Genomic DNA, 12,937 nt, shown 5'->3' on the forward strand with positions numbered 1-12,937 from the left:
CTCTCTCTAAAATGCAGCTTTAATTGCCGGGTCGTTGGATGCCGGTGAATTTTCAACTGCAATAACTCTGAATCCATTTTGGAAAGCCATTTTATAAATTCACGAACATTGTCAGCGAAATAGGGAACTGAGCAACTTCATTCAAAAATATCAACACAATATCGGAATTTGGATCATTGTGTACAATAGGATAATTTGGTAAATAGGAAACTCATACGTATTTATCATAGTTTTGAATTCAAATTCATTAATAAATGAAGGGAAATTAATAAAATACCCATGAGAGATGTATGATTAAGTATTTTACACGTTTGGCACTATTCAAATTCATGATCAAAAGCCTTTTTATGGGCATTTCGAAATGTTAAAGAATTCATCTTACGTGGGTAGTTTGATAGGGATTGTATATAATGAGGCCATTTACCTTTGATACGTGGTTGTCCTCAATTACTTACAACCATTCAATGTGAAGTTTGATAGTTTAGATGTGTCCCAAAGTTTGAAAAAATTTCTTTTGAAGTTTGAGCTTGGTCAATAGAATAATTGCAGCCACCCAATTTCACATCCAATGGTCAAGATTAATGTCTCACCTTGTACAGAAGGTAAATGGCTCATTCTATACTTTCCCATTTTGATAATTTTCCCATAAATGAATGAACAAGTAATAAGTGCTCAAAGGTGCTGCTCCTCGTAGCCTAGTGTTCTTCAGGTGTAGGCCGAGTGTTCTCCTGTATAATCTCAGTTATTGTGTTATTGCACTTGCAGAGTGGTGGGTCTTGTATTTCCAACATCAAATTTGTTTCCAATCTTTTCCACTTCCTTCATCTCAACTGCATTCATTTCCCCCTCAGATTTGAGTTGGCAAGATCTTTTGCCTTTCATTGCCATTTTCGGCTCTACCCCAAAGCACAATGTAAAGCCCACAAAATACCACAACCATGCCGACCATGCTGCAAAATCGAAACCCATACTACTTTAAAAATCATGAACTCTCGCAGAGATGGTGAATGTGCAGATGCAAGACTGTGCTTCTTGAGTCACACTAGTAAGAATTTTATGTTGATCTTTCAGGAAGTAATGCTAACCAAACGACTGAGAAGTAAATGGTCATGGGGATGAAAGAACATATACTGTAGTTATTTTGATCTCTACCAAATACTTATCAGTTCGAGTGATCCAGGAAAAGAACTTGAGGAAAGAACGAATTTCAGAAAAACAATATACTCACCTTCCAATGTGAACATCCATGTGAAGGGCTATGGGTTCAAGAATAGCAACTAATACTGTGCTCAAAGGAGTGAATGCAGCTGTCTAAACATAGCCGTTTTCTTTGAGGGACGAACTATGTAAAAAGAATGATAAAGCTGAGCCAAAAACACCCTGCATTAGACCAAGAACATTAACTTATCAATATATGCGGGTTAGTCATAAGAGTGATGCAATAGTGAAGAACTTGAAACAGTCATGAAGGAATTCAGTTGTTTACCTCGTCTTGATATCTAAGTTACTAAAACATTCACGACCGTAGGGATAATTCTGTTTCTTATTTGAAAATCACAGCAAGTAAAAGAAAATAAGAGAAATACCTTTTTATGGCAGATCTACAACAAACTTGGTGTAAATAATGGAATTTCTACCATCTGTATTGTTATGTACGGCTATATATGTAACCTTTCACCTCTTTTGCCCTAATTATCAGGGTCAGGAGGCTATTATGGGACTATTTTTGGCAAATAGAAATATTTCTTCATGGTTGAGTTAGAGTTTAAGATGCTATATAAGCTCTTTATTTGCTCGACTCTGTAATTGATGATTCTCATGTCAGATCCTACTTGTACTTTTGAAGTTGCAATAGTGAAATCATTTATTGTGTTTGCCTACAGATATAGTCACATTAGCAATGAACCATTTAAATCTTTGTGTTTCTCTATTCTATTTCTTATTGCTCTATTTGCTTTATGTTGTTACAGCTGGTTGTAATTTTCTCATTTTCCCATCATCATCATCCTCATCTACTAGGATATTTTGCAAAACATATATTACCAATTTGAATTTAGCGAGAAGTAGCTTTTGCGCTTAAAATTATAAAACCAACGAGGATAAAGTGAACCTTTTACATATTTAGAGATGTTATGCTGCATGTATCTAGATATGATAACAAATTCATTGAATCCATTTCTAGTGAGGATACAGGAAATCCTGTTAGATAACATGAGTAAATTTAATAAGTACATAAGAAGTAATGTTACACTGTAAGCATAAGTGAATAACTCGAAGTCCCAATTCACTCTCCACGCATTGGACTTGTTGATGATGAGTGCCACTATGGCAGACTGAAGGGTACCCATCCCTAACATCATAGTCCTGAGGGATGCTTGAGCCTGGTAATCCTTAAAAGCCCAAGACTGATATGTCACAAGAGAGAGCAAAGGTTAATAGAGAAATCTTAAAACATGCAAGTTGAAGAAAGAAAAATATTTTATTAATTTAAATATAAACACAGGAAAAAAATCTACATCTAAAAAGTAAAAGAAATGAAAAATATCTTTCAAGGGGTCATCACCCCAGACAAATTCAATAAGGGGGTTGAACATCTTATTTAACATTAGAGGTTTTATATTTTAATTTTGTGTGATTTATGTACAGACACTCAAATTTTAGGTAAAGTACGAAATGCTCCATTTATAGGCAGTGATTACAAAGAAAGTCGGTCAACCCACCTTTTCTAGCAGAAAAACTAAAAAAAACTAAAAAAAAAAAAAATCAAAGTTCGAGTTGGCAATTTTGAAAAAATAAAAAAAAGTTGATTGACCGACTTTCGTTGTAATTTCCGCCTATAAGCGGATATTTTAACTAAAATTTTAGGGTTTGTATGTAAATCACTCTTTAATTTTCGTTTCACTGAACTATATCATCAAAAATATCCTCACAAATACCTAATTTTCTCCTAGTCATAGCTAGAGCCCTGAAATAGTGCATGTTAGTAAGGGTGTGGCTTCTATAAGGTTGTAACCTTAAACAGTCCAATTAAGCCGCACCTTAAAATTTTATCATAACATGTAATTTTGTTGTAAAAATTTTTTAGTATTATCTTAAAATCTATTTTCATACTTAATTAGGAAATTTTAAATTCCAAAATTGGTTAAAATCAAGTAGATATATAAATATATGAAAATCTTGAAAATGGACGGTCTAGATAATATATTCCAAGATGCACTATTTCTGATATTTTAAATTTTTTTTTTTTTCATATTCATAGATCTTGATATTGAGATGATACATTAGAGGGCTTGTTCAACATTAAAACAACATTTCCGATGGATTCTTGAGGTGCATATGTGATTCTACATTTTAAGGTTTCAACCTTATATGAACTTTTCCTTTTAGTAATGGGCCCACCCAATGAGCACAGGTCCCCTACTTGAAAATTTTTGGTCAAATTCTTGAAATACCTGCTTCATCAGGATTTTCAAGAATGAATAAAGGCAATTTGGATAATATTTGAAGAGAACTTCTGCAAAGGTTTTTGAGTTAACTAAAAATTAAAAAGTAATGCTAATATATTATTTGGCTCCTCTGACCCTTAGTGATTTTGTAAAGGATTTCCACCCCTTAAATGATAATTTCCCCGGAAAAACAAAAATTCAATGATAAGAAAGTTTGGATTACCTGATAAAGCAACCATGCACCATATGAAATGAGAGCCAAAGTTATTAAAATCGGACCCAAGGTCCAATTGTCTTTTGGAGTAATGGTTGAAGTGTTGTCCAAGAGATGAGAAAGAGGTGTGGGTTTCTTGAGAAAACCCAGGAACCCCAGTGTAGGACCTCTAATCAATGTCATGATCGTGGCACCTCCAACACAAGTTATGGTTCCAACAATCTTTGCTTGTTCCCTTGCTTTCTTTACATTCACTTTCTCCATTCTAAAAGATGAATAGTTCGCAGTGTTAGGTGAAAGGATAATGAAGTGCAAGTTATTGTCATGTTAAAGGGAGAAAAAGAAAACCATTAGTGACTAAATTATAGTGCGCCTCTCTACCTTAGGATAATGGCCAATACAAGAGTAACAGCCGGTTGGAGATTCAATTTCGCGAGAGAGAAAGTCGATGAAGTATAAGAAACCCCATAAAAATATGATATTTCGAGAAGAGGAACCCTGCAATGGAAGTAGAATGATATATGAATGCTTGTGATTGTCAGAAATGAATGTGAGGAGCACAAATAGAGCTTTAAGGTGCACCCCCAGTAGTCCAATTACGAAGATGTGAGCCACTGTTTTCAGGCACCGGGGAGGTCTGGTCTGCCTACATAATTCCAAAGATAATATTGAGTGAGAAAGAGAACTATGGAATAAGCTGAGATGACTCAGAATCAAGATAGTGAGAAAACAAATGCAACTGCTACATTGAGAAAGAGAGTACCTTTCTATGAAGTAAGCTAAAGGCGCAATAGAGAGGGTGGCGATTAACTGCCTATAGGTAACAAAGATGGTAGGGCTCATCCCTCGCCGAAATGCTACTTTGATGAGGATAACCATCACAGCAACAAAGCTTTGATACAGGATTAGGGCAAGAGTTGGCCTGTACTTCCTCATTTTTTTTTTACACGAAAGAGCAAATTAAACAAGAGTAGTAGAAATAGAAGAAGAAGAGGAGGAATTACAGAGAAATTTTTACGCATTTTTTCCGGATTTTTTTCTCCTTTTTTTCCACGTGGAGTCTGAGGCCACTATTCCGCGTTAGGTGGACCTAGCCTGCAAGTAAAGGTGTGCATGATGGTCTTGATCCACATATATGAAACACACAAGCTCAACAAGGGCTGGAACCGTCATGCCTGAATACACAAGAGGGGTAGGCCCATAACCCTCTGCCCCAAAGAATAAATTTCAAGCTCGGCCTGGTTCCAGCCAGCAATCTTGTCTACAAGGTTAGAAACAAAAAATCAGGCCAGGTAAATTTTTATTTTAAAAAACATATGAAAAAATTTAAGTAAGAAAGTACACCAAGCCTACAAAAAGCCCGGCCCGTACCGTCAATCCCAAAACCCTACTACGAGCGGGCCCTATGGGCCCACATGGTGGGGTTTGTACACCCCGGGAGGCCAGGTTGTTGGGGGGCAGGGGGGATTGTTCACGACGCCACGAGCAGGCCTTATGGGCCCACATGGTGGGGCTTGTACACCCCGTGAGGCCAGGTTGTTGGGGGACAGGGGGCATTGTTCACTTCAGTTGTCATTTCGTGCATAAAATCAACCAATAATGTAGAGACCCACCAAGAATGCTCTCCAATGTGAATATCGCACGAACCACTGTGGACAACGGAGAAAACAAAAAAGCTATTGATTTTTTCATGGGGAGGGGATTATTGTTCACTTTAGTTACCATTTCGTACATAAAATCAGGCCAATAATGCAGAGACCCACCAAGAATGCTCTCCAATGTGAATATCGCAAGAACCACTGTGGATAATGGAGCACGAAAAGCTGTTGATTCGGAAAAAGCTCTCACAAAAATTAGATAAACTAATAAAAAAATATGAAGGGGGAAGACCAAGCCAGTACTAATTAACTTTTAAAACTAGTTTGGTCCCTGCTAATTCCCTCCAACATACAATTTCCAATTCAGAATGGAATTATTTTTTCATGTGAAAAATACTTGTATGGTGTAAATTGCTGTATAAAAAGAAACGTGGCTTTGTTGCTTTCTAAGGCATGAAATTGACTTAACTTTTTCGCTTTTTCAATCCATGGCGAAATACACGTAGTGCGCTGACTCTGAGTTGCTGAACAATATTGCCGTGTGCCTCACGAAATCCCCGCCAATACATGGCTCTTGCCGATTGCATCTATGCTTGTAGCATTAGGGGTGGCAATGGACCCATCCATAATCGGGACCCTACGGGTAGACCCAACGTCGGATTCGCATATGGGTTAAATTTTTAGACCCGATGGGTCAGATCTGGAATGCTATTTGGGTCCTGGTCTGGATCCTTCTCTTACCCGTACCTGTAAATTGTTGGAGATAAACCAGTTTACTTTAAACCTATTCGTTTAGGAGTATTAAGGATCATATACGATAAGAACTCGTAGTCATCTTTAGCTATTAAATGACAAATCATACGCCTTGAAATCTGATGGGGGGTTTTTTGACCTTGTTGTCAATAATATGGGTAAAAGATAGTAAGAAAAAGGGCAAAGAAAAAAAAACTCATTGTCATAGGCTGGCAATGGACCTGACTAGAACCGAGACACAATGGGTACGGGTATGGGTCCAATTTTTAGACTCGACGGGTCAGGTCTGGGTCAAAAACCGAAACCCGAAAACTATTCCTGTGTTTTGGAACATAATAATATTCAGGCCTCGGTCCGGGTCCGACCGGACTCTATCCATTGCCACTCCTATGAAGGATCGTCTTTTGAACCTTTCAATTCATGGTTTAGAAATAAGGGTAGCAATGAGTCGAGTTAGACCTAGGTCTGTCTCCAGTCCTAGACCCAAAAAATTATTATGGAACCCAGATCCAGACCCAAACCCATACTTGACTAGATCTGAAATCCTAAGACTCAAACCTGGAGACAAACATATAATATGAGACCCGGACCCTGTTTACGATGCATATCAGGATGATATTTGACCAGATCCGAACCACAAACTGATTTCAAAAGTGAGTAATAGAGAGTGGGGGTCAATTGAATTCTAATATGAGGCCAGATCAACTAAAAAAATGAGTATATCTGCTCTTAGATCAGTGGCAGTGCCAACATCAATCCGAAGTGTGAAATACTACATAAAATGCAATAAAACTAATTTAATTCTAATAAAATAAAAAAACTGTAAAGAAACATATGAAAGAGTAAAAATGTATCGGACTAAGCTAGTTGGCCTGAGCTCTTGAGGTTTCGAGGTCTCGCCCGTATTAGGACCGGCTGAGTTTATGTCGTGCGTCCTCTTTGTTTCTTTTCACATTTTGACCACGCTTTGGCTTGGTTGGATGGATCTCTTAATCTAAAGGGCAAGTGGCCTAAAGCTAAGGTTTTTGTAGGTCTAGGTTTTTCTTAAGTCTCACAATCTCAAAGTTTTCTTTGGACACACAAGCTAATACGGTCTAAAGAGTCTAACCTAAAATGATCCCGAAATGACTTTTTTATAAGATAAAAATAATCTAGAATGGGTAACAAACCATAACCAGAAGATTTCCTAGTCTGGACTGCCGTTTTGGTGGTCCAAGGCTTGGACGACACTGGTAGTGGGACCAAAATGGTCTAGGCTCAATGAATCTGACCAAAAATGATTTGGGAGGGTTGGCATCCAGAAACTGCTAATTTGGGGTAGTCCGAGTTGGGTGCCCAAAATCTACTAAAAAATTGGTAGATTCCAGTGGTGTCACCCATACCAAATTTGCTCAAAATTGGCAGACTCCAATCTAGAGTAATTTTTTGGGCTGTTGCGATGCTACTTGCCAAAAATCAATCGATTTGATTCAATTTAGGTTGGGCGACATAGACCACATCTACCCAAAATTGGTAGATTCTTATTTGGGCTGATTTTGGGCCTGTCGGGATGTTGCTTGCCAAAAATCGACATATTTGGGTCAGTCTAGGTTGAGCAGCAATGGTAGTGTCGCTCATACCAAATCTACCCAGAATCGGGAGATTCTAGTTCTGGGAGGATCTACGGGCTCTTGTGATACTGCTTACCAAAATTTGGATCAAAACGAGATTTTTTGTTATTTTTATTGATTTTTTTTTTTCTAAAACAGGATGTTCTACAGGATTCTGGATCATAGGGCAGGCGTTATAGACTATGGTGTCTATAATCTAGGGATCTATGGGGATAGTGTGGTCCTAAGGCTATCTATGGTTTAGAAAACCATTGAATTTACCTGTTTTCAAGATGGGTTGTTTACAGTTGCCCCTTTTTGGGGTTCCCTGTCCCTCGAGGGACAAGTGAGTGTCAAATAAGTAGACACTGCTGACATTTTAATTTACTTGATGTCACGTGAACATATGGCACACCAACTTTCCCTCCAAGACAATATGCTCCCCGTTCACCCACTTAGGGCAATTTCGTCCTAGGGTTTTCGGTGTGAGATATTCCGAAGATTTACGCAAGTTTGGAACTCTAGTTGGATTTTATCGCTCTATTACTTAAATTCAGAGTTTTTCACTTTTAAATTGTTGAACCTGATATTTTCTTTAATTTCCTTAGGGCTTCTTAAGGTCATCTATAGGTTTTACTAGTTTAGGAAAGGGTTTGGCTGGTCAATTCTGAAGAGAGATATGAGGCAACACACGGTAATCATTATGTATAGGTGTCCAAGCTCCTTTGTTTTATAAGACGTTTTAGAAAATTTTGAAAATAGGTAGAGTTTTGAAATAGAACTAAGAGCTTTGGAAGGGTTACGATTTTAACAAAGAAATTAAGGTTTTTGAAAACAAAAGGCATATAGTGAATCATTTAGAAAAGAAAAAGATATTTTGAAAAAAAAAAATTTAGTTAGCAGTTTTAGCTATTGCAACCATAGAGTTCTCTAAGAAATTTAACATCATGCAGCGATGGACAGATACACCCAACCCTTTATGTCATACAAGGCTAGACGGATACACCCGACCTTTTATGTCATATGGGGCTAGATCAATCATCAATAAAAGTAACAAAATAATTAAAGCCAACATAAGAATGAAATAAGTGTGGTCCCCACACGTTAGAACGTATCAAATAAAAGGGTTCTTTTGAAACATGCATAGAACACGGAAAATGAAGTCTTATCTGTTTTGAAAATTTACAAACTTCACAAGAATGAGAGTTAAGATAGGAAGGGCATTAAAATTTCCGAAACTTTATATGAACGGTGTCCAAATCTCTGATGCCACAATTTATCAATATTGAAATTATCTTGATTAACGACCAAAGTTGTATTTTTCTGATTAAATAAATATATCTTATGAGACAACCTTCCTTCACCGATCTTCCTCCCCATGGCCCGGTCCTGGAAAATTATAGAATTGGGAGAAAAAATAAAACTGCAATTCTTGCTCTGTGTAATTCTACTAACAGACATCAAGTTAGAGAAAATGATGACATAACAGAATTTCAAAGTTAGGAGACTTAAAGATGATCTTGGTCTTACCAACACTTTTGACAAGAATCAAGGAACCATTAGCAATGGACACATGGTTTACATTTTCATTATTTTTGAGGTTGGATACACACTATAAGTTACTAGTCATATGATTTGTAGCGCCTGAGTCTACTATCCAAGAAAAAGTATCACAGGAATATATGAAAGCATAAGAGTTACTTGTGTCCAATAATGACGATAAATGATCCCATATGGAGGAAAAACCATTGTTGTTTCTTGGTTACTGATAATGATTACAACTGTTGTGATGTATTTGAGTGGTTGTGGTCTGAGTAATAGATCTATTGATTGTCCTGTTATTAATGGGCTTTTAAGTGTGGATATAATACTCAACACCTATCATTCACATGTCTTATATTGTTACAGTGATCATATCTAGGATGCTTTCTATTATTATGACCCCTTCCATTATCGTGATAATTGTTAAGGCCTCTACATCCACCACTATTTCGAGGCCTTTTTATTTCATATTTCTCATTATTGACAACGATGAAAGATTTCTCAACACTTTTTTAAGATGTTTTGAAATCAAGATTCATGATTTTCTTCCTAGTTATGTATCCAAGTTTAGATTTTCCAAAGCGAGAATAAGAAACAACTTTCGATCAAGCAAGATAATTAAGTCCATTCAAAGTAACAATAGAAATTTCATGATGGAGTTGTTTTATGAATCTACCATTATAAAGAGATAAGAAAAAAATAAGATTGATCTGATCGATAGCAAGGGAAATTAAATAATAGAAGACACCCCAATCTAAACCGATCGAAGATCCCAATGAGAATAACAATTTCTCTTTCTAGAAATTGCCGAGGGTGCATCAATATCACGATCAACTTGAGGGTGCATAGAATGCAACCTTTTGCATCTCAAAGAAAATATTGTTAACTGGAAGGTGCACAAGAGGCAACGGATGAGCTACCAAAGACAACTCCACATCAACAAAAACGTCAACTTGAAGGTGCACAAGATGCAACCTTTTGCATTCCAAAAGAAATCAATTTGCAAATCTCTTGCATTATGTCATGAAGAAGGTAGTTTGCAAAACCTTGTGCTTTTCAAAAGTAATCTTTTGCATTACGTGAGGAAGAAAGCAATTACCAAAACCTCGTGCATTCCAAAAGTCCACATCAAATCAACGTGCTCAAGGTGCAAAGCAGTTTGGCAAGTTATTTTCATGAGGTTTCCTTTGGCTTTTGGAAATAATAGTCACGGAAAAATAAATGACCGTAGAGAAAGAGAGAAAGAACAACGATCACCACACAAAAAAAATCAGAGTATATCGATAGTAGTGATTTCTATAGAGGCGTCAAACTCTAATATCATGTTGAAGTTGCAATAAAAGAAATAGAGAAGAGAAGGGAAACATATCAACACAGCATATGATGATGCTTACAAACATGGAAGGTAAATCAGTATTTCATTAATAGGGATTACTCTAGTTTACAAGATATTTATAGAGTTATAATTTTTGTTTTTTTAATAAAAAAATTTCATTACAACTGTAATCCCACAAAATAGGAAACTCTCAATATAAGAAACTTTATATGTTGATGCTATAAGCTTCAAGTGAGTAACTACTTACTCACACGGGAGTTTACTATCTATTTATTCGCTCATTTAAAAAACATGCTAGTGATGCTTTTTAGATATCAACTTTTGAAGATATAATCTCAACAACCCATAGAACAATCTCAACAAAAAACGAAAGAAAAAAAGTTCTGAAATAAAATCTCTATATACTAGAAAAAAATATTGCTATAAGATTGAATAAAGACTGTCCGATTTTTGAAGGGTTAAATCTAAATGTCACAACTCAATATTCAAAATTTTATTTAAATAATAATGATCTAGTAATTACTATATCGCTCCCAAAATTTTAGACTAAAAAATCAACGTTGCTAAGTGTTTAGGCCGAGGGAGTAGATATAGATTGTGTTCTTGTAGGAGCACAATGTATGTGCTCCATAATAAAACTTTGAAGACATGTTTGATTATCCTCTTGTAAAGGCGCACAATGTATGTGCTCTACAATAAAAATTTGAAGACATGTTTGATTATCCTCTTATCCTGCAAAACAGATGATGTTAATTTACCCTATTAAAAATATAACCAGCATCCTTTCCTCATCACTACCAGCTTTCCTGCAACACGATCATAATATGAACAGTAACATTCTACATCGCCTCAAATGAATTCGAAGATATAGCTAATATTAAGAGAACACAAACCATGTACAGGGACATATACAAAGCTCCATACAAGTTATTTACAATAATTTCCATAAGTTATATTGGAAATAAAGAATCAGTTCTCACCTTGCAAGGTCTAGATAAATGGGATCAGCTTAGAAGCAATCACAAACTGTGAATAACACAAATCAAAGCAAATTGAAAAGGAAAATAGCGAGGAAAGCAAGATTAGAGGCCCACTCTAAGCATAAATACCTTACATATTATCTCAAGTAATCCCCCAAAAATTTTGAGTCAATTGAGGAAAGTAAGTTGGAGACACAATAAAGAGTTTTACAGAGAGAGGAATTTCTTGATATTTCCCAACTTGGTGCATGCAAGGTACACCTTTGTATGTTGTTATATTCTCTCGAAAGAAAAGAACAATATTACTTCAGTTGCCTTTCCAAAAACTCAGATACCAAAGTATGCATAAATTCATATACCATTTTAAAAGACATTCAAATTGAATCAAAATGGGGATGATTTCTTAATGTTATACAACACTAGCAGATAGATTGAAATAAAAAAAAAAAGACAAAAAAAAAGGGAGATTAAAAATTTTATTTTATTTTTTTATGGGCATTATTGTAGCCAAGGGATTTAGATAAGGGTTTATCTTCTAATTTGCAAGCAACTCTTTTGTCTTTAAGGGAAGCTTTGGTTAGATAGGAACGAGGGGTTACATGAGTTATAATTTAGGACGTGAGATAGTAGTTATAAAAGGAAATTGTATAATGTATTGCAATAAGAAACTGATTGGAGAATAAGGAAAGTTTTATGTTATGCAAAGATTTGGGGTTGGACTCCCTTGCTCGAAAAATTCTGGATTTTATTTTTCTGGTTTATTAATTGTTAGCAGCATCATTATGGATGATCGCAAAGGATAAATTTTAAAAAATATAACTAAAGTCATGGAAGAATGTTTGAAGCGAAGTTCATGACATGAATCACCAATTGCAACGGTTGGATAACAACCTTCATCATGAAGAAGGTGCTCGTAACCACATAGATTTAGGGTTAATATCCCACAACAAACCGAGGGTGCTGATCCCGATGGTAAGGAATAAATTTATATGAAAGGTCCACTTCCTATAGAAGAATAAATTTATATGAAAGGTCCACTTCCTATAGAATGACCACAAGATTTTGGTATTAAAGTTGATCTTCTTGAATTTCATGATAAGCTCCACATTGAGGCTTTTATTGATTGTGTAAAGTTTGTTGAAAATTATTTTTAATGGAGTGAATTGTTAGAGGAGTGCAAAGTTAAACTTATTGTAACCAAGCTCCACGGGTATGCTACGGCCTGGTGGGAGTTAATCAGTTCTGATTTCATAGTGGAAAGGTAAAAATTAGTGACTGGTAAAATTTTATTTATGTGGATCATGATTTTCTTTCAAAAACTAAAAAATCTTCGACATAATGAAAAAATATATGGAGGATTGTACTAAGGAATTTTATCGACTAGCAGCTCGAAACAATATCCACGAGACTGAAGGGCAAAAGATTGCTCGATATGTAAATGGGTTTCATCCAACGATTAAAAACGAAGTCTTTCTACAT

The 12,937-nt window shown here is 35.9% G+C and overlaps 1 protein-coding gene across 2 annotated transcripts; it reads right to left on the reverse strand.

The window, feature by feature from the left end:
* Positions 1-535: 535 nt before the first annotated feature.
* Positions 536-4,854, reverse strand: LOC110008325 (WAT1-related protein At2g37450-like). Of its 2 annotated transcripts, none has more exons than XM_088850086.1 (7): positions 4,424-4,854; positions 4,243-4,306; positions 4,042-4,158; positions 3,670-3,925; positions 2,272-2,405; positions 1,229-1,380; positions 536-950 (listed from the first exon to the last, which is right to left on the reverse strand). In XM_088850086.1, exons 4-6 carry the CDS (start codon positions 3,922-3,924, stop codon positions 1,290-1,292), a joined length of 480 nt encoding a protein of 159 aa, XP_088706212.1. In that variant the 5' UTR covers position 3,925; positions 4,042-4,158; positions 4,243-4,306; positions 4,424-4,854; the 3' UTR covers positions 536-950; positions 1,229-1,289. The 2 variants fall into 2 exon arrangements, with proteins under 2 accessions (XP_088706212.1, XP_088706211.1); XM_088850085.1 differs by having other exon boundaries at positions 2,250-2,405.
* Between the last annotated feature and the right edge of the window lie 8,083 nt (positions 4,855-12,937).

Source organism: Amborella trichopoda, chromosome 10 (assembly GCF_054954075.1).
Source record: "Amborella trichopoda isolate Santa Cruz 75 chromosome 10, AtrichopodaSantaCruz75HAP2 v2.0, whole genome shotgun sequence".
Lineage (NCBI taxonomy): Eukaryota > Viridiplantae > Streptophyta > Magnoliopsida > Amborellales > Amborellaceae > Amborella > Amborella trichopoda.